Source organism: Myotis nattereri (assembly GCF_964212035.1).
Source record: "Myotis nattereri genome assembly, chromosome: 13".
Lineage (NCBI taxonomy): Eukaryota > Metazoa > Chordata > Mammalia > Chiroptera > Vespertilionidae > Myotis > Myotis nattereri.
This window is the reverse complement of record NC_138088.1, coordinates 55,134,510-55,160,035: the sequence shown is the minus strand read 5'-3', so window position 1 is coordinate 55,160,035 and position 25,526 is coordinate 55,134,510. Positions and strand designations below refer to the sequence as shown.

At 41.2% G+C, this 25,526-nt stretch overlaps 1 protein-coding gene across 5 annotated transcripts; it reads left to right on the top strand.

Moving 5' to 3' along the window:
- Positions 1–1,827: 1,827 nt before the first annotated feature.
- On the top strand, positions 1,828–25,190 carry FAM204A (family with sequence similarity 204 member A). Of its 5 annotated transcripts, none has more exons than XM_081104739.1 (8): positions 1,828–2,320; positions 7,544–7,785; positions 8,305–8,392; positions 8,528–8,558; positions 8,729–8,828; positions 12,692–12,781; positions 23,328–23,434; positions 23,730–25,190. In XM_081104739.1, exons 1-8 carry the CDS (start codon positions 2,080–2,082, stop codon positions 23,779–23,781), a joined length of 951 nt encoding a protein of 316 aa, XP_080960865.1. In that variant the 5' UTR covers positions 1,828–2,079; the 3' UTR covers positions 23,782–25,190. The 5 variants fall into 5 exon arrangements, with proteins under 5 accessions (XP_080960865.1, XP_080960867.1, XP_080960868.1 ...); XM_081104741.1 differs by having other exon boundaries at positions 2,272–2,570; XM_081104742.1 differs by having other exon boundaries at positions 2,312–2,830.
- The last annotated feature ends 336 nt before the right edge of the window (positions 25,191–25,526 follow it).

Below are 25,526 nucleotides of genomic sequence, written 5' to 3'. Positions count from 1 at the left end.
ACACAATTCAAGTTCAAATTCACTAGCCGCGTCGCATTCAGTATGATTTAGTAAAAGGTATTCAATAATTCTATGTTTCATGGAAATCTCACCAAATACAAGTATTTCATTCACAAAATGCATGGCTTGGCAGATTTCCAGGGCAGGAATTTGCTGGAGGGAAGGTAAATTTATTGATTAAAATAAATCAAATGACTGACAGTTCCCCCAGAAAACTGGCAAAGCGATAATGTTCTGAGCCAGAAGAAAAGTCTGAGCTATTTACATGTATTACAGGAATCCAATAATGTCGCAGGTAAACAATCAGACGTTTGAGAATTCTCAAATTAGTAGAGAAAAATTTAAAACACCTATTTTGGAGTAGGACTGGGACTTTGGTGTGAAATCCGGTGTTTGTAGGGTTTTGGAGTGCTTCTATTCCCCCTCTATTTTGCACATTCATTTGTACTAAAAAAGCTATTATACTTCGATGGAATTGATGTGGAAACATTCTAGATGGTTCTTACACAGGCCAACGCCGCTTTTTTCCTACTCCAGGTCTTCTCCCCTCTGAGCTCTTTCCCCATTCTGGCCACTCTTCCACCATTGGCAATTTTATGGACTGAATGTTTGCGTAAGGATATAATTCATAGTTGAAACCCTAACCCCCCCAGTGTGGCTGTATTTGGGGTTGGGGACTCGAAGGAATTAAGGTTATGTAAGGCCATAAGAGTGGGGCCCTGAAAGGGTTAGTCTCCTCATCAGAAGAGACAGGAGATAGGAGAGACAGGAGATAGCAGATAGCCCTGGAGCTCCTCTCCTCTCCCTCTCCCCTCTCTTCTTCCCTCCCCTCCCCCCTCCCTTCCCTTGTCTCTCCCTCTCTTCCTGCCTCCCCCTTCTCTCTCTCTTTCCAAACATGTATAAAGAAGAGATCATGTGAGCACACAGCAAGATGGCTGCTGCCCCACAAGCCAGGAGACAGGACTCACAAGGGAACCCACTTTGCAGGCATCTTGATCTTGGACTTCCCAACCTTCAGAACTGTGCGAAGTAAATGCTGCTGCTCAGCCGCCCAGTCTGCGGCCCCGCTGACTAATACAGCAATCAAGAGGCCCGAGACCAGAGCCTCATCAGCGCTTTCACACACGGCCTTTCTTTAGCTGCTTAACTCTGGAAGGTTTTGGATTCAGGGAAAACCCCATTGAGAAGCCAGACACCACTAGCCAGGATAGCTGCATACAGATCTGCAAATGGCTCAGCTCTGCTTCTATTCTAGAATCAGAGGCTGTGAGCACGTTAAACGGACCTTAGCCGCCCAAGCTTGTCAATCCAGGGCTCACTGATTCTGGGCTTATAGAAAGTGACTCCACAAACCTGGCACATCTTCTGGGAGACACTGGGGGTGAGGCACTGGATAGTTAGGTAATAACTTGAACGATCTGTTTATACTAAATCGTGATAGATTACTGAGTGCCAGGCAACATTTTTACAATGTTTCAAAGAAGGGCATTATTGGTAACAAATAGCTAAGACAGAATTCCTGTGGGCCAGGTACTAGGTTAAGGTCTTTATGTGTATTTTCTTACATGAACGTTACAACACTAGAAAATAGGGACTATTCTTCGTCTTCTTATTACTGTTACTGAACAGTTCAGAAAACGGCAGCCCTTCTAAAATAGCCCCACTGCCATCACGACCGCATTACTGTTTTCTTTTCTTCGGAGCGCCTTTTTCTTGGTGGTTTTCCTTGCTTCTTTTCTACGCTCCCCACGCCCCTCCTCGGGGCCTACAACAGTGGCTGCCTCGGAAAAGTCCCCTAAGCTTTGGGCCAAGACCACGGAGTCTGCTGGGGGGGCAGCCTGGGCATAACCAGATGGTAAACTCCACGAGAGCAGGAGGCAGACCGCTTTCTCCGACGCAGAGACGGGCAGGAAGGCTGCTCAACAAGCACGTGCAGGGAAGGAAAAAGGAAGAGAGGGAGGAAAACGGAGAACTAATAGCAACGTTCCCAGAAGGGCCTAGAGAGCGCCTGCAGCGATTCTCTCCCCGTGGGCATGGACTCAGGTCAAAGTCTAAGCCAGCACCGGCGTGCGGCAGGGGATGGCGAACCGACAAATCCTGGAGAACGACCAGAAGCAAGAGGGACTACGGCGAGAGAAAAGTGGAAAGAAACCCACCGCTCCATTCAGTGAACTTCACCTTGGAGCTAAGCGCGGCCGGTTGCCACGGCGACCGCCAGGCCAGAACGGCCGCAGCCCATTGGCTGAGAGGTCAGAGCCAATGAGAAGGCGCGATGTTGACGGGGTCTTAAGATGGCTGCCGGGCGGCTGGCTCCGGACGGGTGAGTAGAGCTGCTTGTGGGGCTGACTCCCGGGCTGCTCGGGCTCCGGCGTGAGGGGTGGAGGAGCCCCCGGTTCGGGGAGTGAGGGGGCCAGTGGAGGAGCCTCACAGCCTTTCTCCCGAGCCGCCCCGGCCCGAGCCCGCGGGAGCGTCGGCCGGCCTGGCCTCCGAAGTGCCGGAAGGGGCGTCGCAGCGCCTTCCCCAGCCGGTGGTTTGGAGGGGGTTCTCCGTCCCCGCCCGGCCCGGCCCAGGTGAGAGGGGGAGGGGGCTTTCGGTTAGGGAAACAGCTTCCGTTTACCGTGGCTGTGTCCCGGGAAAGAGCTGCAGTTCATGGGAGTGTCCGCCGGCTGACCTCCCGTCCCGGAACCTTCGGCACCTAGTGCCGGGCCGGGGCGGGAGTCCCGTGTGGGGACCGGAGTGACGCTGCCCCTAGGGGCCCGCCGAGTTCCGGGCGGGGCGGCCCGGCAGGAAGAGGTACCCTCGCTGGAGCCACCCTCTTGCCGTCGGGAACGTAAGTGTTTCCCCAGCAGCGTCCGGCTTAAAATGAGCCTCGCTGTGCTGCTGGCTAACTGCACGTCGTTCTTGGGCCTAAGGAAGTGTGTTTTCCACCGCTGACCTAGACAGGCACCCTCTTTGATGAAAACGTGTGTGTGCGTGCAGAGTCCTGCTACACGCATCCATAGTTTGTTTATCTGGGTGATCGGATTGGTAACAAATCCGAAGGCAGGGCCGTGATTCGCTTGTACTTCCTACCTTTTTGAGACGAGGGAACACACGTTTATTTTATGAAAGTAAACATGATGTTTACGTTAATGTTGATGGTACATTTTTTTAAAAAATTCTTGATTGTTGATGGTATTGATGATACATGTTTAAAAGTGTTTTAGTTAAGTAACTTATTCCAAGCCATAGAAACTGATTATCATGTAAATTATTTAACACCCTCTTCAGATTGGTGGGTGGGTGGTGGCTTATGATTATTATACAAGGTTAAATTCGTGTCAGACAAGGTTCAGATTCCTGTGATTATTTCTAATTGAGTACAAAATGTAAATAAAACGTTATCATTTGGTGAAAATGGCATTGAAATTCTGGAATACCAGACACAGGAGATATGAGACATTTACTCATTAAACTGCTTGGATTATATCTTTTGGGTTTTGATTATAAGCAGCCGCCTGGTGGGCCACAAATGTGACAGTATTGCCAGAATGTGACTTTGATACATGTAGTTTAGTGTAGCATCTTACATGGTTTTCTGTACTTAAACAGGGGGGGGAAAATTTCTTAATCAAATTTTAGCAAGTCTAGCATTATTGGGTAGACTGCTAGAGTCATTCTTGAGACACTTCCAAATCTTTGTCCTCTAAAAGTTTATAATTTGAAGTCATGAGTTCCATTTTTGTAAAATAAGTGGATCACTGCTTTACGCAAGTCAGCCACCTTATTTGTAAGACGTAGTAATTCCTAGTGGAAGTGCGGTTGTGAGATTAGTGGTAAGTCAGTGCTTGTCACGTCGTTTGTATATTACGAATAGCAATGACCTGCTTTGTTTCCTTTTCCCAGTTCTGTTTCTTCTGTCATAATGCGTTTTCTTGTCTTTAGGATGTCCTGTGTGAAGTGCCACTAACTGAAAACTATCAATTTTGGCTTGACAGCTAGGTTGAGGAGAGGGCCGGATCTCCTGGGGTGGAGGGGTCCAATCACTATTGCATCTCACTGGAAGAGAATGGAGTATTGCAGCAAAGAGTGAGGTGACTGAGTATTTGGGCACATATAATATTAAGATCCATAAGGAAACATTTGAAAGCTGCAGGACATCTCAGAGATCATCTGATCAGACTTCCATTTTATAGCTTAAAAATGGAGACCAGGCAAAATGCATTGTCTTGTCCACAGTTATGTTGTTCAGAACAGGAACCCGTCTTTGACATTCAAAACCAAGTCTTTTCCCCTGTACCAGCTGTTCCCCATCCTTTCACAACCCCAAACGCCTTTTATTATAATTTGATATCTCCCTGGGTGCCATGTTTTGAAAGATTGTGTCTATTAACGTATATTCATTAGTGGTGTGTTGTTTTTTTAAATAAAAATCAGGTCTGTAGCTACCAATCAGACCTTCTGATCAGCGAATATGTGGTGAATAATGCTTCATTGATTTTAAGTCTCCTCATGTAGATGTGGCTGATATTGTTTGTGGGGGGGGGAAATATTGGGCCTTGAATATTGAAATTAGCTTAGAGACCTCCATTACTATCTTCATAAAACTTTATAAAAACCTTAGATTAGGAATTGCTGAACTGTGTCATGTTCTTGATGCATTGCGATCTGCCAAGTGTGCTAAATAAATAGTGACTATGGTGGTTTTCAAGGGCAAAAGAAAACCCAATCATTCAGACTAGAATGATACATAAATATTTTCAGTTCATAGTAAATTGTATCAGCCCAGGACTAAAGCTGTGTTCTGTGTAGTATACACAGAATTTTTTAAAAGAATAATTGTGGAAAGGAAAATAATCTTAACTTCAGAAGTAGAGAGTGTATGAGATGAAGAAGGTGATATTTAAAACCATAGAGTAAAAATGGCTTCTGAATCATTTGCATCTTTTTTTGGGGGTTGGGGGGGCAAAAATGATTGAATTAAAAATTGTTTTAATTACAGACTTAAAACTGATAGGTTTTGTATTAATACAGGGACTGTTGTAAAGATCTGGCTAGAATGTGCACTAAAAATACTTAAGTTTCCAGTTTCCTGGTATGCCACGTCTCCTGGGAAAGGCTGAGTAATTTTCACATTGGAAAGGTAATTTGGAGTGATCTGCTTTAAAATAAAGGAATATACACTGATAGATGTGGCGGGAGAGACGATCCAAAGAACGAGAGAATCAGAATAGCCAAAACAGAAATAGCATGAGGCCTAACGTAGCACATTGGAAATGGATGAAAGACATGTCTATGCTATGAATAGAAAACAGTGTTTTCGAACATGAGCCCAAAACATGTCACAGGCTGCCATTCCGTGTTGGCTGATTTACAGTCAAGCTTCTGGCCACGGGGCTGCTCCGCTTGCAGGCTCCTCGGTGAGTTATCTGTGGAGAATGTCGGCTCCATGAAGTTAGGCATTTTTGCCTTTTGTACATGCTATTCCACGTCTTGAGTGCCTGGCACACAGAGGGCATGCAAAAGATACTGTGGATAGGGAAAAGAAACGGTGGTTTCAAGCATAGAAGAACCCCAGTTATGCTAAAGCAATATTTGAAATTTGTTACTACACTTAAATTCTGAAATGGAAAATGAGCATAAGGTATGTTCTATGCCAGTATCACAGTGATGATGGAACTTATTATTGCTCCCCTCGCCCTGCTTTTCAGAAGAGTAGAAATATTTTTACTAATGACATCACATCAGTTTTTTAATATTGGTGTATTTTATATGATGTCCTTTGTGCTAATAGAGCATCCAAGATGACCTCCATTCCAGCTTTTCAAGTCCTCAGGCTGGTGTAGGGGTGCAGCCAGGTTTCCTGGGGTTGGGAGCCTATGTAATTTTGGAATATATATTCTAAATATAAAATTAGGTATAGTGTCTTGTGCAAATAAGCCTTGAAGCTTAAGCCCCATTATCTTCATGCTGATTTGTTTCTGGGTCTTTTGCTCTATTTAGAAAACCAGACACCTACATTTTTTATAGAAACTTCATGTCAGCCTGTGGAAATCAGGGAAGGCAATGATTTGCATCAATTGTTAAGCGAATACACTTCAAACATGAGGAACTTCAAAACGACCTTATGAATGAATGCTGCCATCCGTGATAGAAATGATCAAAATGTACATAGCCACAAGAATAATAGCAGAAAAGAACTTAGCACTGATTGAGCCCCTAGAACCTCCTAAATACTGTTGAATGTTTTCATGGTTTTATCTCATTTAATCCTCAGAATAAGCCTGTATGCCTTATTATTACAGATGAAAAAACGGAGGTATTAAAAATGATTTCCATATACTACTAGTATATGGTAGACACAGGATTACAATGGGAGCAGTTATATGTCAGACCCTTCCTCTTAAAAAGTCAAGAGATTATTTTGGTGAGGATGTTTCTGAGAGCTAACAGCTGATGAGTCTGGACCAAAGTGGCAGAAAGTAAGATCTGATTCTTTGGGTTTGGGAGGAGGTCCTTAAAGTTATTAGGAATCCATTATTCAGAGTTATGGAAAAGCCCATGATGTCTTTGTCTCAGAGATTAATGGTGGTGGCTTTGTTACTAGGTTAATTAATCACAATACGGGGTAGAAAACTTAGCAGAAAAGATTTCTATTCATTTTATTCCTTCAGGTTGATAGTAATCATGAGCACTACAACCAACGTCTCTGTTTCAGGCAACTTTTAAACAAAATGGATTTGGCTCAATATATATTCTAAAATAGACTATGCCATTTATAGTGAAAATGTACTCAGTTATCTTAATTGGAACAAATTGACTACAACTCCAATTTTTAAACATTATTTTTATTAAACACTAGCTAATGGTTCTACAAATGGACAGTATAGCTAATGCTAAATATTATTTTGGACTTTAATATTAGTTTACCAAATATAGTATGTTTTTGTTAAAATGTTAGGACTATATTCCATTTAATATTAGTTTAGCAAATAGTATAAAATTTTAATCTAGGATATCCTTTTCACCATCACACTTTCCTCAAACTACTTGTACAGCTTAAAAAATTTCTTTTTGAATAATTGTTTTCCTGCTCCTTAGTAAGTCCCCTGAATGTTTTATATATCCCAATACAGGCGAAACATTCAATTTTGTTTTCTTCTCTAGTTGGTATAGCTTGAACTATAGTAATATAGTTCTTACATGGCCTGCAGGGCATATTGTCAGGTTCTTACCATTCTCGAGCAATGGATGCTTTTACTGGATTTCCTTTTTTAAGGCAAAATTATGCATATAATAGAGAATCAAGGTCCTATATTCTTAGGTCATTCACCTATAGATGTATTTTGTAACAACTTGCTAAACTGCTTTACACTTTTTTTTTATACAGGCAAAGTTTAATTTTAATATGGAGGGCATATCCCATTATAGATTTTTAAAAAGTTTAGCTGGACTGTTCCCAAACTATAGGTATATTTATTAGACTCTGGGATGTCATTTAATGGTTTTAAAATTCTTTGCATGCCTACTTTAAATTGGTCTAAATTCACCCTTTTCCCTTTAGAAGAAAAGATGTGGAGTGGGCTGCTACCTCCTGGCCTAAATGAAAGTGATGTTGAGTTGAATTCTGAAGATGAAGACACAATAGAGAACTCTGGACCTAACTTACAGGAAGATGAAGAAGATGGGACCATTACAGAAACAGAGACCGCGGATTTCCCTGCAGGTGGACCAAACACTGAAGCAGAGGCGAATGTAAATGCATATGAAGAGTGTCCTTCTGGAGTTCCCTTACAGATATGGAATGTAGGTTTTCTCTGATGTGTTCCCAGTATAGCCTGTGTTTGTACATGCCTGTGTGTCTCTGCCATGGTCAGAGTGTACATGTTCTTGGGAGGTAATAGGTATGAAAATTCACCCAGAATTTTTTTATTACCAGGTGGGTCTGTAGTCATTCCATTGGCCATTCAGATATTTGCTTTCATTTTTGTTTTGTTTTTCATAAATAGGGGAAGAAAACATTTAGTAAGATTAGCTACTTTGCCTAACATGATACAGGAGGAATTTCTATCTTAATTTATCTTTTTGTTATCTATGAGTCATTGAATTTTACTCTCAGATTATCAGTTTGACTTATCTAGAAATATTTAGAAATAAAGTAAAATGAAAACTCAGGTTGTGAAAGAGCCTTGGAGAATATAGTATCTCAAGAAGAACTTAAATATGTGTTTATAAATGCTAGAATATAATAGTTTTATTACTTGTTAGTTTTTGATGTATGTGTTGCTTCAAAATATATTTGCTTTTTTTTTTACTTTTCTGTAGAAATTTCAAGAATTGCATAAAAAACATTCTGAACAGAAAATCTCATCTTCAAGATTCAGAAGGAAAAAAAGAAAACGCTCCAGAAAAGGTATTTTGCTTTAATTCAGATTAATTGTCAATAGTGCTAATGTTAAACTGCGACTAACTGAGCTCATTAATTTTTAATAAATGTAATTTTGAAATAACTAAATACTTAGCTATTAACACTGTGAATTCTTTTCAGATAAATTGAAGAATGAAGAAGAATCTCATAGGTAGGTGGAATTGAAAATATTTGTCTATTCTAGTTAGTATTTGTAGAATTTGTACAAATAAATTAATTACCTCTGAAACATAAGAACTAGTTGTTGTAATAACCAATTAAAAACAGTAAAAATAAAAATGAGTACATTTAGTGCAAAACGTATTGTTTATGTTTTTATAGTGAACAGTCCCCAAGTGAAACCCGGTTGAAGGAACTTACTCAGTATTTTGGAGTCAATGACAGGTTTGAACCCCCTGTTAAAAAGAAAAAAATTGAGAAGGTAAAGTGTTGTTGATTTTTTTTATTCCATCTTATATTACTCAGTAGAAAATGTTTGTAATTAACCTTGCCAAAGGTAGTTCTCATTAAGTGACTATTAAAATGCCTTCTATGTGCCAAACAAGGTGCTAGATAAAGAAGTAAATATATAGTTACAAAATCATTAACAAAAACTGTTAAGAAGGAAATGAATGGGGTATTGTGAAGAATTTCAAATGGAGGCCCCACTTTAGCTTGTTGTGGTCAGGGAAGACCTTTCTCAGAAGATGCCATTTCACTGAGACCTGAAGGAGGGAAGGAACCATCTAAATAAGGAATGCTAGTGCAGAGTGAGAGCCTGGATAGAGATCCTAGGGAGGAAAGAGTCGTTCATCATCGGACATTGGAGTCACTAAGGTCAGCCTGGCTGGAGTGCAGTTAGTGAGGAGGAGGGGGCCCAAGGTGAGATTGGAGAGGCCGGCAAGTAGGGAGCAAACTCTAGGACCTTCAGGGGCAGAGAAAGGAGTTGTGTTTTAGTGACAATGCAGTTGAGAGTCATTCAGGGATTTTCAGTTAAAAGGAGTGACATGATCAAAATTATGTTTAAAAAGATTGCTATTATGTGGAGAATGGACTGCGGGGCAGCAAAAGTAGGTGAGAAGAGAGCAGTTAAGAGACCCTTCTAGGCATGAGGTCATCTTGAACAAGAATGCTGCTGCTGATAAGGAGAACAGTGGAAGGATTTGAGGTATACGGCGGAAGTAGAATTGACAGGATTTGCCTCTGGATTGTTTGCGAGGTGGTGGGGAGGATTTGGAGAATGAGGAGGGAAAGAGCCATTCACGGTTTTACCTTAAGCATAAAGATAATAGCTATGAAGATGGGAAAGCTTGGGAGGGGAGAAGATTTAGAGTGGGGCCTCCAGAGTTCAGCATGGGGCGTGGGTGAGCTCAGCCAGCAGGAAGCGAATAGACTGTTGGTAAGATGAGGCAGGAGCTTGGAGGAGAGCCAGCTTTAGAAACACTTTTGGGAGTTGTCGGTCTTTGTATAGATGACTAATACTGAGTAGAGGTTTGAATGCATGAGGAACGTACATATTCACATGCAGGAATGATGGACAGATTGCAGCAGCATGAAAACAGACCGCTGAGTGGTAGGGCCAGAGCACAGGGTCCTGCCTGGTGAAGCCCAGGTCTGCTGTACTTGTGTGTGCCTCCTTCGTGGGTCATTGCTATAGATGACTGTGTGCGTAGAGATCATTACCATTTTCTGATTAATCAGTATTTCTCATGAAAAACCTGATTTTCACCCACTGGGTGGTGGTGCATCATTGAGGGCATGTGCATTAGGAACTCACACAACAGACTTTTATGTGTGAACTTGTGATTCCAGCTTTGTCAAGTAGAGGAGCTGGACTGTGACCTCACCAGCCATGCTCTTTGTCAAGTGCTGTTAGCTTATGGTGCTAGGTGATGGAAGTGTTTACCTAAGGATGATTTTGTACTAATGTAAGCATTTGGAATGTTAATATCTTCTAAAAGTGCAAATAAAAAGTTGAACATGTAAGTGGAATTCTAGGATTTTATTTCTAGGAGAGGGTTTTGGTCATCCAAGCCAATAACTGGTTTTCTTTAATGAAACACACTTAAGAATTAAGTACCTCATTTATCCAGAGCTGTGACCACTCCTAATCCTGACTCCTAATCCATTGTTTTTTCTACTATATTATGCCATCTCCCGTAGACACTGCTCCAGATGGCTGGGTAATGGAGGTTGATTGATGGTGAAGAGATACATTTATAATTTTAGATGATTTATTTTTAAGTGAAAAGTATATTTTTAAGCTCAGCAGTTCATACAAGTTTCTAGCAGAGAGGAATGTTCCTGTTTCCCCCTTTGTGACACTAACTTGTAAGCTGTGGCCCATCCATGGTAGCCAAAGGGAAGTAGCAAGTTGACTGAATAAACAGACCCCTGGTTTATTCTTGGGCATTGGTGGAAAAATAGGTTGGATTCCTCTCTGCTCGCTGACCTGTGTTATTCTACGTCTGGAGTAAGGGAATGTGGCACCCAGATGATCCGTATCTCAGGAAGCCTACCTAATTGGACGGACACAGCAGAGCTGCCGTGTGGAATACGCAGGACAGGCTCAAGAATGGCTGCTGTTAGACCAGGTTGCTGAGGTGGAAGACTGGAGAGCAGGTCTGGGTGGAGGTGTCAGGCTACCCCAGAATTTGTGGTGCAGGGAAAATTAAAGTTTGATATTAATGTTTTGTTTCCACATATCTCCGTGCCATTTGAGGAGATACCTAATGTTCTATGTAGGAAGGAGAGGCCATTGTTTTAGTATTTCTTAAATGAAAATAGTTTATTTTGACTATAAAAAGAAATATTAATTAAAATATTCCAGGTACAGGTACTGAGATCCTATTATGAAGGGAATTGGGTGCTATTCAAAAGGAGTAAGAAAGTGGTATTGTTTTAAGCTGGATAATGACATGGTATCCGCTTAAGAAAGATAGAAGACCAATTTGGAGATGGTTATAATCTTTCAAACGAGATTATTACACCCTGAAGAAGCACAGAAAGGAGAAATGAGAGACACTACAAAACAGTTAAATTAAGAGCACAGAATTGGAGGCATTGAAGCTGACTGCGGATTTTATCAGGGGTGACTGATAGGGTAGTTAGCTCTAAAGGAGAAGCCGGCGGGAGTGAGGAACTTGTTTTTAGACATAATTAAAAAAGGGAGGACGCTACCTTCAATATGAAGATAACTAGGAAGTAGCTGGAGCTGTAGATCTTGATAAGGTGAAAGGTCAGATGCTTTAAATTATATAGAGATCCAAAGCAGCTTATAAGAATTAATTGAAGGCCTAGGATTGAATTACGGTGTGAAATAAGAGTAAGAGGAAGGGGTCAGTCACAAATCGCAGGAGTACTGTCACTAAGGGGCAACAAGAGATAAGGGACTTCAAAGGAGATTGAAGATAGATATTTGGGGGCGATAGAACGTGGATGTGGTTAACATAAAAGATGCTCAGGTGAAAGGACAACAGTTGGTGTCTCCTGTGACCATAGACTCTGTGGCTTAGAGGGCTAAGGAATGAGATGACATCAGAGCAACTGATGAGAGTGTTTTAGAAGAGAGAGAAGTAGTATTAACATAAGAAATCAGTTTGAGGAAAGAGGCTGAGTCATCCCATCTAGTCCCTGGTCCAGAATGGGGAGGACAAGCTTGTTTGTAGGATGAAAGAAAGATGGGGGCAGAAAATTTAAAGAGCAAGGTTCTGGATAGCATGAAAGCAGATGGGATTGTGATGAGCACAGGAAGTGGGGTTTGTCTTGCAAGGGAGACGATTCTTTCCTGGGGGCAGTGAGGAATGAAGAACAGAATACCTGAAGATAACGTTTTTTGAGGTGGAGGAGAGGAAGATTGTAGAAAGGACATACATATCCTTGGTTCTTCTTTTCCCTCCCTTCTCCCGCTCCCGTAAAGTGAGGGTAGAGTTACAGTCTGGAAAGGAAGGAGGTGGGGTTGAGGGTCTTTGGAGTCATGGGAAAGACATGTAACAGTGTCCGAGGACTGTGGAGCCTGTCAAGGGCAGAATTGAGAGCCCGCCCTGCTGAATTGGATAAAGGGCCTCTAGCGAAGCCAGTGGATTGAGTTATTTGACTTTCTCTGACATTGCTGAAGCACCTGGATGTGAAAGTAGTTGAGAGACATGGTTGGGAAAGCCTAAACAAGGTAAGATGTTGGAGGAAACGGAAGGCATTGCTGAGGTCAGTGGTTCTCAAACGGTAGCCTGCTACATAGTCTTTGCTAGCGAATGTTTGTTTGCCTTTCTTTCCTGCCTTTAAGTTTCAGGTTTTATTTCTTTCTAGTCGGGCCTTGAAAAGAGCCTAGACCAGGCTGTGGAAGAGTGGAATATTGAGAAGGCCGAGGAGCTCAGCAACCAGCTAGCTACCCGAGAGGTAAGTCAAACCTTTCTTATCTCCAAATTTTCTAAAATGAATGTACATTTTTTATGATCATAAGTAAGTTCAGTATTCAGATTTTTGACCTATGATTTTCCTTCCAGTCCATTTTCTTCCCTCTTGTTCTGCCATTTATTTACAAATATCTTTGTTTCTAATGTTTTTAAATTAAGTCTAAAACTTACGGTGGAAATACTGCATGATTTTACCTAGTTCAGAGACCTTTTTGCCCCTTATGATTAAAATTCTAGCTGCTAGCTTTCTTCTCCTGTTTGCATCATTACCTCAGTTTAACTCTCCCGGAGGAGAGCTTATATAACGCTCTCTGTGTTGTAATGCCACATCTCAATGTTTTTCTAACACTTGCTCCCCAGAATGCATTCTTATTTCATATACTGCACATTTCCCTCAGCCCTAAAGAATTTTCAGTCTTTTTTTAAAAAAAGGTATAGCTTATAGTATAAAACTAATAGATATATTGAATATTCTTTTTCCAAGTACCAGGCTTCTGGAAGATTCTGACTTGCACCTTCTGGGGGGAATCACTGCTAGGTGTTGCTAGGCAAGGGCACACGTAGAGTAAAGGGCTCATGTTGGCATATGTGTTGTTGTTGCTATTGTTTTGTAAAAATTTTTTGTCCTTGCTACTATAGCTTTCACTTTTAGCATCTCTCCCCTTTCTTCATTTTATTCTTAAGCTGTAACTGCTCCATGGGGTTTGAGCATGTGGACAGCATCACCAGGCATCTGTGTAAACTGTTGGCCGTGTATACTGTTCTTTCTTACTCACCTACAGGTGAGCATTTCCTAACTGAGACGAGTGATGAAATTACTATTTTAATAAATTTTTCTATGGAAATACTATTTCAGTCTTACATCATTAGATGTCAAAAATCTACTATTGATGGCCGTTTGTTTTCTATTTTTGGCTGCCAGCTATAAGTATTTAGTGAGGTTTGTATTTTTATGTCCAGTAGTGAGGCTTAGGGATTTGAAAGTTATCTTTCTTTCCTGAAGCTTAAATGGTGCCCTGGGAGGAGACGGGTCACCTGTGGCTTGTGGCCGGCAGCGCTGCTTGTTAACGCCACCTTGTCTGCCCCGCCCGTGCTCCTCGTGAGCTGTCCTTTCTCTGCTGCGAAGCTGCCCGTGAGGCTGCACAGACGTGTGCCTTGGAGGCTTCAGAAATAAATGTGTTTCCTTGGAGGGTATTCGGTTTCTAGTTCTGTGTTTTGCTTTGTCATACTGCTGTTTCAGAAGTGGGAATTGTATCGTACAGATTAGGCGTTTTCCATTTTAAGGGCTATTTTCTGTCACACTTACGACAAATGCGATTGCTATAGGAATACATGGTATTTTCAGCATTTGTAAGGATAGTAAACATTTTTCTCAAGTGCCCTTTTTACAGTCATACAAATATAATGCTTTGTTCTACTACAATAAATTTATTTAGTGTGGGTTGAGGATTCTCATGAAAAGAAGACAATAATTTGAGTCCTATTCTTGTCTTTGTCTAAGTGGGAAAACATCTGGAAGGTGTTTGCTGTTCAGACACAGACATTGGAAAGATACTGATGCTATGTTAATTAAGTGCCCATGAAGAATAAAGTAATCAAGATGGAATTTCTTAATAAATAGTTCGAGATTTAATTTTTTATATTTACCCCTTTGCACTCAAACACCATGGAGATGAGAGATGGTATTTTGAGAAGGAGGTAATTGTGAGTTGGGACAGAAACCCTTTGTAATTAAATGTATACATGCGTGGTGAGTACCCTTTTGGAAATCAGGTATGTTGGTTTTTAATCAGGAGCATTTTCTTTTTTCAAGAAGCAGTGACTGGGGCCAGCTGATAAAGCCTTTGCTCAGAGGCACAGATCCCAGAGTTCTGTAAGCCTTTTCTAACCATAATAAGTGAAACTAATTTTTGATGTTTAACATTTATAAGCCTGTGAAACCAGTAGGGTAGGACCAGTACTGAGAAAAATGAAGCCAAAAGTAGAACAATGTTTGGGGATGGGCCTTGAATACAGTTCCTCAAAAATATGCCAAAATAAGGCTGTCGGTACCCTGTGGTTGTGACACAGCAAGCACTTTTTCTCCAGAATCACCTTCCCTTAGTACCTAAGGGAAGCATTTTGAAAAACACTAACTTAACTCTGGTGCCGTGTCACATACAGAAATTTTTTGATATTTGCAACCATAGTAAAACAAAGATTTATATTTTTGATATTTATTTTATATATTTAAATGCCATTTAACAAAGAAAAATCAACCAAAAAAATGAGTTCGCGTGTCACCTCTGACACACGTGTCATAGGTTCGCCATCACTGCCTTAGGTTAATGGTGACCGTAGGATGTCTGTGATCTGAATTTGTACAGAAACAGGTTCAGTGTTTATAGCCTAGATTGTGCTGCTGCCTCTGATTTTGCCATGTGGTAAGGTTGCTTTGGGGCTCCCTACAATTTTGGAGGAGAGATGAAGGGAAAAATACACTTGAGTTTGTGTCATACTGATGAAACTGTTTAAGAAGTTGTTTTTAAAAAATATTATTTATACACACACTCACGTATTTGTACTCATTTGCAAGGTATTGATATTCACATCTTTGCTAAGGCCTAAAATCTTCATTTGGAGTAATGATATAAACTGTTTATATTTTAAAGCTTTTTGCTCGAGTTTATGAATGCAGGACAAAGGCAATGACTTCCACCATTAGTGCTGTTGGATATAGTATTTTTTTAGAACCTAATCAAGGTCTCACAGTATAAATGATAAAAATATCCCATTGTAATACTACTTTTTAATAGACAAAAATACTATATTACTAGTTTTTAAAATAGACTACTTAAATGTTTGGATTCTAAAACATAGGTAAAGTTAATGTTGAAATAATAATAGTTTGTTAATATTTAAAATAACAAAGGTAGGAATGGCCTTTAAAAAAAAAAGTTTGAATTGATTGAGTTATATTTTTTCCTAGCTAAACACATTAAGTGCTATCTTAAATTTAGGCAGGTTATTAATTTGGAGCATAAAACTCTGTTTTTAGAGCAGTTTCCTAGAAAATCTGAAGGCATTCTCATTGAAGAGGGGCATATATACGTTGAAGGATAGTTTTTGCATGTTGTATGAACATCGAAGAAGTGGTCCTTCATCAGAAATGCTTCGGATGCCAGAGTGCTTGTTCCAGCTTCCAGAGCTTTCCCAGGACGGCTCACTGTTAGGCTTAGTTTCCCTGTGAGGATTCTGGCTACAGTTCGCCCTTTTCATTCTGGTTCAGTTTTGTGGTGATGTACGTGCCATGTTGTCTTGATGGAATAAGAGCTTGAATTACTGCCCCCTCTTTGAGACTCCCCTCCCCCCCCCCCAAAAAAAAAACCCCCACCTCTCCCCAAATAATTTTGATAGGTTTAGCTATCAAGGCACATGAGCATTATCATATCTAGAGTTCAGAATGGAAACATTTGTTTACATTTTTGGAATAGAAATGCTGCCACACTTGGTGAGTTGAAAGTCACTTCCCATCAGTGCTGTTTTCAGAGCTCTAACATTTTAGGGAAGGTGTTCACATCATGTGAAAGAACCTGACCTGAAAGATGTGCTGCCATGAAGGAAATGTGGTTCTAACCTTTAATTCTGTAATCCAGAGAGCAGAATTCCTTTCTTCCTGTTTTTGTGAATGGGTAGAAATATCTTAACCATGTTTCCAAAGTAAAATAATTCGATATGAAGCTGAACGTATATTCCAGTGAGCTACTGTTGAGAACCTGTGACCTTATGAAGAATGGCAGGTACTTCCCATTTTCTTAATTATTGTGATTTCTAGCCACTGAAGATTGTGTAACCAAAGTAAAAGTGCATTAAATATTACTCATTTGTATATATTAAGAATTTAAAATTAAATATCTCCATTTCATTATTTTATTTTTGTAGAAATGACATTATTCTGTTAATCTAGTATCAGCGGTTTATATGAAGAATACATTATTTTATTATAAAGTCATTAATGCCTGCTAAATATATTTTATGGCCTTCTTTGAAATTGTACTACTCTGCCTTCTGTCTTTTTTTTTTTCTCTCTCTTTGCAAGTTAGACAGTAGAGCGTAGGGCCGTTTTCTGTGTGTACATTTCCCCGAGTAGCAGTGGGAAAGGGCACGGCTCCGGGGAGAGGAGAGCTCCCCCTCGGTCCGTAGGCTTCCGTCAGCTGGTCAGCAGCGTAATCAGCTTCCTGGGCAAGTTCGCTCTCAACCCCCTGTGGGTCTGTGCCTGTCAAGGATCATCTAGAACTGACTAACTTTCATTAACTTTGGTTTTCTTAGTGGCTTTTTAATTTAAATGTTCGTCTGTGTATCGTTTTGTAGTCTGCCCATAGAATGGGAGGCTTTTAAATGGTGATTTTAATACTTTTGAAGCCTTGTTCTCCTTAGTTTTTAGAAGTCATTCAGTTATCTCACATAGATGAATAATTAGCACAAGGTATGAAAAATAAACTATTCCTATGCAGGTAAGGAAAGACTTCATTGAGTTCCTTTACATTGAGGTTCAACATATGTTCATTCTCACTAAAACATTGTGTGCAGCCTTGAAGTTGGAGCATTTTAACATGGGAAAAGCAAAAATGGTACTGAGTGTGGGTTCTCCTCACTTGCTTAGATTCATCCCATTGAGAATGTTTTAACCTTTGAGGTATGAGTGGATGATCACCTAGAATGGTGTTCCTTATGCTCCCTTTTCATTATGTTTATCTGTGCTTTTAAAAAACCTTAAAAAAAGATTTCAGATGTTACAAGTCTAATTAAAGAGACAGACAAAGCACAGTTTATACTGTAGATTTTTTCTGCAGTTCAATTAATCAGCATGTTTTCTCTTTTAATTAAAACCATTTTAGTAAATTAAAGCCCACAGCAAAACACATATATAATTTGTTTGTAATTAGCTCTTAATTGGTGGTAGTTGAAGCTTAGCACCCTCGGTTCCTTTCTTCATGATTGCCATTTTATTAGCAGCCAGTCATTAATTAATCTTTTTCTAATTAGCTTATAAAACTGTTGATGGCACATTATTGTAAATGTGATTTTAAGTTCAAAGCTTGTTAATAAGCTTTCTTACTTAGAAGAACAGAGATAAAGAAATTGCTGAAAACAGCACTACAGTTCTTTTAAAAAAACTGTCTTTCTTATGGGGAATGTGTAAAGCATCTAACAGCTTATGGTTAATTTTTTAATGCTTTTTTCCCCCTTATGAATGGATAAGTTGTTTGAATATAAATGTCTATTTCCAGAAGTAATTTCAATAGTATAACATCTTTTCTCCCTCGTTTGGAGCACTGTAATCTACTTATAATTCGAAGCCTTAATAGTCATCATTAAAACAGGTGTTATATAAGCTATTGCACTATGAAATCGAAGTTGATTATATGAATCAAAGTATATCTCCTCACATATCACGGGCCAAATACATTTTTTAACTATTGCAAGGTGAATCATAGACACACAGACATACACACAATATATATGATATTTGTGTATAATAGATCTTTATGATATGTTTTAAAAACAGGATTTGTTGGGTTATACTTAGAAATAAAAACTATTTGGGGTAGTTGATATGAAGGTGTAGGTATTAAATAATAGGTGTTTGCAATTGTACATGCACATAGATAGATGTGGTACGCAAACTTGCAAAGCTGTGCGTGCACATTTTTAGATGACAATGAAATGAGGCTATTTTCTGAATAGAGAGGAAATGATTTGATTTAAAGTCTGAGTTTAAATGACTAGCTATGGTGTAGCCTGTGTGCTGTTACCAGAGCCCCAGCATCCCAGGTATGACCCTGGAGAGGCCGGTACCAATCCCGATGCAGACATCCGGACTTTACCGACGCACACACCGTATTTAATTAGCACGTCATCGTCTTTATTGAAATGAACTACCAGTTTTCTAAAACTCTTCAACTGCATGGCCTTCTGAGCTGTTATCAATATTAGTGCGGAGCTTTGAAAGCTATAAAAACAAAGCGTTATAAATCATTGGAAGTGCTTTCCCTCCTTATTTGCTTTTTGAACTTTGCACGTTATTTCAACGTTGGCTGTTTCTCTGCTTGTTTATAAGGCGGCATTTTAGGATGCCATGGAAGAGACTAGAAAGGGATAGCTGACAAGGAAAAAATTAAAAATTGGATAAAAAGTAAATGAATAATGTCATATTACCAAAAAGATGAGAGGCTAATTTGTGCCGACTTTTTGCTAATTTTGTTCAAGCCTCAAAATGAGGAGCTGTCACCCGTTCTGTGTAGCGCTGATGACAGTGCCAATGATCCATGAAATAAGCTGCCGCTGGCTTTGTTCTGATAAGAATGAACAAATCTGCACAGTGTTCGGCTCCCAGAATCTCATTTTCATACTTGCATGCAGGCTAAAAGAAATAAGCTGTTTGCAGACTTGATTAATCAGACATTGGAGGGGTTTTTGTCTCTTTGATCTCTTTCGTCTCCTAGGTAACTTGCTTGACATTAATGTTGAGCTTGAGTAAAGACAATCAGGAATTGTCGACCAAACTGATATAAAAATTAAAGACCTTGACACTTTAAGTACTCCAGTAATGGTTCCGCTTTACTTCAGAAAACATCTGTTTTCATTTAATTAAAGAACAAAAGAGAATGGCATAAATATTTTTCATAGAGACCTATTATTTCATAAAAAGGTAAAGTATGATAATTGGTATTTTTAAATAAGTGCCTTGAAAGTATCCAAAAGGGAGGAAAACTTTATAAATCTGTTACAGGCTGGTAATTTTGAGATGAGTAAAATACTTTATGGAATGGATAAGAAGTTTTTACAGTTGGGTTAGATTAAGCTGTTTGAATCAGATGCTTCAAATGATTATCAGCAAACTCTAGAATGGCAAGGTTTAGCAAGAAAAACTTAACTTGATGGTGAAAGTTTGTCTTTTAAAAATCTCGACTATGTTACAAGATGTGCCATTATATCTATTTTACAACCCAGTATGATTTACACATGCTAAACCTGTAAAATTGAAAGGAATTAAAAAAATGTCGCGGAGCATTTGCTTGAGGTTATGCAGACGCTTTTACAAATCTTCCAAGTGGCTGTAAAGATGAATGCCTCAAGGGTCCAGCCAGGGCCCTGCTTTTCCAACCAGCTAAAGCCCTTATCTTAAATCCAAGCAAAGTACCATTAATCTTTTTGAAAGACCTTTTATGGCTTTTAATATATCCCAAATTAGAACATTTTACACCCTTGGTTCCTGAAATATGGTGATAAAAAGCCTTTAGAGCTTAATTTTCCTTACTGCTTGCTCTGACCAATTTGCAGTTCTTTGTGATAATGTTTAGACACCTTAATTAAAATGCAGCAAAATATTGGATGTTCTATATGGAAAATGCTGATACTTTGGCTACACATACAAGAAATTCTGTATGGATTTTTATTCATTAAAAATGTTTTTCTTCCCACACTGTGTTGCTATGGTTATCTGGTGACCCGAAACCGTTTTTTAATATAAAAACTATTGACCAAGCTTTTGTGATGTTTACTTGGGTATGAAGATGCATTTTCCTTTTTACAGATGGGAAGGGGGATTCCTGTTGGCCTGTATTATTTGTTTGTAATACTGAAACATAGCACGATATTCCTTTATCTTCTGGAACTCGGGTTAGTCAACCTGCCTGGGAAATGAGCTTCCTTTCAACTCTCTTCCACAGAAGATCTTGTTATTCTTCCTCACGTCCACATATTCCCACTCTTCATAGTCTCCGCAAGAATAAGGGAAGCATTTATTTTAAGCACATGAAGGTACACAACATTGATATAACAGTTTTAGAAAATAACTTGGTCACGTGGTTAATGGTACATGGCAAATATGTTTTGGGTCATTTTTATTTCATTCTCAAAACGTACAATCTCAATTTAAATACAAGGTAAACTAGCTGAGTGGTACTTTTGTTGGGGAGTTTACTTGGCAAAATTTACATTTGATAGATAATGCATAGGAATACAGTTAAGTAGAAAAATACGGAGTTCTGTGTTTTACCCTTTGGTGAATGTAGAGAGCCCAGAGTACATCTCAGTCATAGGGAGCGAGCTGCGTTATGATGGCAGGCTGTTACTAAGAGCACTTACTGCTCTCCTGCACTCCCAGCCGTACGAGCAGCTCTGACCAGAGGACTGGGCGCAGAAATGACGTGTGTCACTTCTGGACTTAAGCTTTTGGGAGCCAGAGTGAGACCCTCTGGCCGGCTCTTCCTCTGCCACGGTGAACTCGGCTCGGAAGCCACATGCTGAGACGCTGGCACCACAAGATGGAGGAGAGCCCTGCCCGTCTGCTGACTTTTAAGTGAAACGAGAAAGAAAAGTTCAGCCAGTGGGATGGGGATTCGTTTGGTACTGCAGCATTGACTAGCCTCACCTGACAGGTGCTAGCCTGCTTTTTCACTATGGTGAACGGGTAGTTTTTCATGGATAGGAAACCCTGATAGATCATCCCACAGCATCCCTCTGAGCTTCATTTCCTCTTTGGGGATGTGCGACAGCCCTTCGATTCCTAGCCTTCTTTAGTTGACTTAGATGAACTTTTCTGCGATAAAGAACTGGAAGTGAAGAGAGAATCGAGAACAGGCCCCGTCTTGAAGCAGTGTTCCTGGCAACCCCCCTCCCAGGCCCACAATGTGAAAATGAATCCTTTTGTCCAGGGCTGTAGCGCCTGTGCCGAGAGCAGTGCCTGGCAGAATGATGCATCTGTGCCCTTATGATTGTCAGAAGCATGTCATCCTCGTGGGAAGGGGATGGCGGCAGTCTTGGCGCCGCTAATGTTGGTTTGAATTTTGAGAAGAAACTGGTCTGCCTTCTCCCGCGGGCTCTCAAGTCACACTGGATCTTTTCCTCCTTGACCTTCCTGTTGGTGTGACCACTCCCACACCTGTCAGGCTGCTTCTGCTGTTTTCATTCTTCCTGTAGACTTTCCTCGACTGGAAAATCGGATCTAGTTTTGCTCTGATTTAGAAACCCCAGGCAGGCTTGATTCCTGCTCCTTCATTTCACCCAAAGGAACTTCTCCAGGATCAACTGGAAGAAATGTCAGGCGTGCCAGACCCCGGTGCTAAACCGGCCTCTGCTTACACCTGTGCTCTGAGCCCCACTGTGTCTCATTGGCAAACAGATCCCTAACGCTTGGGCTTCCATAGTTGACTTTAAGTGGCGGCCAGGCCTTTCTGCTCTTGCTTAGCACCTTAAGCGCCCAGCCTGTTCTGTCTTCTGGACGGAACGTATAGTGTCAGTCACCAGGGACGGACTTGGGGGCTTAACATGTTAAGTCTGCTGTCCTCTCATAGGCATAGGTCATTGAGTCCAGGGATAGGAAAGGTCAGAAACACCAGAGTTTGCACCTTGGTGGTTTAGCCTGGGCTCTTACAGACGCTTTGGAGCCGTCCACATAGACAGGCCCTGTTAGCTCAGACTGGATCCCGCTTGTCCTGCCCCCCCCCCCCCCCCCCCCCCCCGAGGCGGCCCTGCAGCAGAGCCTGGAAAGCAGTGTGGTGGCAGTAGTCACTAAGAGCTGGAGCGGCAGCAGCAAAGCCTGGTGGCTGAGTTAGTGAAGACAGCGTGGGAGAGGAGGAGGTTTCATTTTCTTAAAATATATGTATTTTTTAATTGATTTCAAAGAGGAAGGGAGGGGGGGGGGAGAGAGAGAGAGAGAGAGAGAGAGAGAGAGAGAGAGAGAGAGAGAGAGAGAGAAAGAAAGAAAGAAACTTCAACAGTGAGAGAGAATTGTTGATCGACTGCCTCCTACAAGCCCCTAGTGGGAATTGAGCCCACAACCTAGGCATGAGCCCTGACCAGGAATCGAACAGTAACCTCCTGGTTCATAGGTCGAGGCTCAACAACAGCCATGCCAGCCATGCAGGAGGTTTCATTTTGATTGGACCTTACAGGTCTGGCAGATGGGTGTGTGGAGGACTGTGCACTGAGGGACCAGCGGAGGGAAGACTTCGGTCCTGTGGTCCTGGTGCTCAGCCGTTGCACCTGTCAGTGCATTGAAAGCTGTTGCCCCTCATACAAGTGGGTCATTCGCTTTCTCAGGTTTTATTAATGACATCTCTGACTGCCAGTCAGAGCTTCTGGTCAGCATGAGGTAGCTGGTGTGGCCATGCCGAGTGGCTGTCATTCTGGCCCATAGCGAAGACACGCGGTGTCTGTCAGTCTGTGCAGTCTCTTCGGGTAAACTGTTTGGCCTCCTGTTTGCTGAGATCGCTGCGGATCTTCACCACAACCTTTGTGGGCCCTCGAGGGGGCTCAGTTTGGGAAGAATTTCCCCCCAGGAGACGGGCCAGTGCGGGTTCTCTGGGAGGCAGTGGGCCACCTCAGTGCAGCCCTAAGTTGGTTGCTCAAGGCGTCCGGAGCATAGGGTTTCTCATTTCTGGGCACAGCTTTCTTACCTCAAGTTCTCAAGTGTTTGCAGTCTCGTATTAGCTGGAATATTTATTTTCACTCTTCATTTTCTTTTTCTTCTTTCTGATTCTTAGCTTGGTGTAAAAATTGCCAAAGCGATTGCCTGCCATAAATTTGTAAAAGCCAAAAAGGAAGCTGAAAATTCACAGGCTGCTCGAAAAAAGAAGAAACTTGCGTGGGGGTAAGTGTACGGCTTTTGGTGGCGACGCCACCGGCTTCCTAGAAATGGACACACCCTGTGACACGCTGTCGGGGTCCGGTGTGTGTACAACTGCTACCCGTTGTCTTCTTCGGACGCGTGCTGGTGTGTGTCAGATTGTCAATGAGGAGGCGTTTCTTCATCCTGTGTGATGTGTGTTTTGTAATCAGCGGAGTATGTGAACGTTTAAGCTTCGTTTACTTTGTCACGTAGTGAACATGTTACTTTAGTGACATATTTTAGAAATAAATGGAGATGTTTATGTTCTTCATTTTAGATTTGAAGCAAAGAAGCGATGGGAAACCAAAAGCAACATGGGCTACATGTAACTTGCCAGAGTTCAAGACAGTGTGTCTATTCCGAAGTCTTCAATTGCTCAAAAGACTGAAGACATCCCTGCTTATGTTAAAGGTGTCAGGAAATGGATAGAAGAAGAAAGAAAAAATAAGCGTAACACTTGGAGGGTGATCATCAGGCCTTTTCTAAAGAGTTCAGCCCATTGAGGTGAATGGAACGGAGGGCTCTGTTGGTACAGGAGTCTGAGTCCGCGTCCAGGGGAAAGATCGGCTTTATTTATTTATAGAGACCTGCAGTGTAATCGATTTCACTTTTCATCCGTTTGGCATAGCATAGCCGTTAAGCTCCTTGTACTTTGTTATCTGTCCTCAGTGGAACTGGACTCATTCTGGAATTGTGTTTTCAAGATTGGCATTTTTGTTTATAATGGATTTGTCATAAGTGTAAGAAAGTCTCCATGGATAGTCTCTACCAATGACTTCATCTTATTGTTTTAAGAGTAATGATTGGTTCTTTATTGGGTGCAGTGGAGTTGATACTTGACAGTAACATAATAGAAGCAATTGGTTGGTTTTAGTGCCTTCAGATAAAACATCTCAATAAAACAAAGACAGCATGTAGTGTTTGGAGGACGATTGAAATTCAGCTCTTGCTGGAAATGTCTTCCTAAATATCTCAGCCCAGCCATGTCATTCCTTACATTATGAGATGATTCCTAGAAGCGAAAATGGTATAATTACATTAGAATGTTATAACTCAAGACAATATTACTTGGAACCTTCTAAGAACGTGCTTGGATTGTTCTTACTCCTCTCCCCCAGTTTTCCTTAAAAGGTGGGTGCATTAATGAGCTGAAAGAGGATTGGTGCATGGGAAGTAGACTTCACTGTGTGTGTGTCAGAGTCCTCACTAGCAGGGCCAGCTGTTGACACGACCACAGCTGGAGGTTTGGAGCCTGGCAGGCCTCTGGTATTGTGGTGCCTCCCTCCTCGGGGCTCGGTAGAGATACAGAGCTGCACACTTCCTCTGGTTTGATGGTATAAATTTAGGAACATAATTCTATTATTGTTATTTTTAGATTTACAGTAGTAACAAAATTTCACTAATTTATTGGTGTCATATTCAATGTTTTTCCTATATTCTGGAGTAAGTAAGTTGCAAGTTAAGAGGACAAAATCATGTCTTGCTTCCACTTAGGTGAGAAAAGCCTGTATTAAGAAAGCAGGATTTTAGGAGATTGTTTATTTATAGAATTGATCATGAAAGGTTGTCCAAGACCAAATATTGGAAACTCTTGTATTTTGTGATTTAATATCCCCTATTGCACTTTGTAGATAGTCATATACTGCTTACCTATAACATCTCATTTTAAAATCCTAATAGGTGAATATAAGCTTATAGCATAGGAACCTTGCCTTTAATAAAAATATCGGCCGCACAATCCAGTGGTTTTGCCTGAAACATTGAAAGTGCGCTTGAGCAGGGCTGGTACAGACTTCTCACACCCAGGGCTCCCAGACGGCCTGTCCCGTGCCTCTCATTGCTCTCTTCCTGCACCCGCTTCCGGCAGGAGCCTCACCCGTCTGCTCCCTGCGGAGGCCCTGCCAGGTGGCCGCCTCGGGGTCTTCTGATTGGGAGCCTGTCCTCAGCCGGTCCCACTGCCAGTGCTGCCACTCCGCCCCACTGTCTAACCTGGTGGGGCATCTGAACTGGATTTGGATTGGAGGCCTTATGGCAACACCGGACACAGCGATGGAGGCGTGAACTGAGGGCGCTG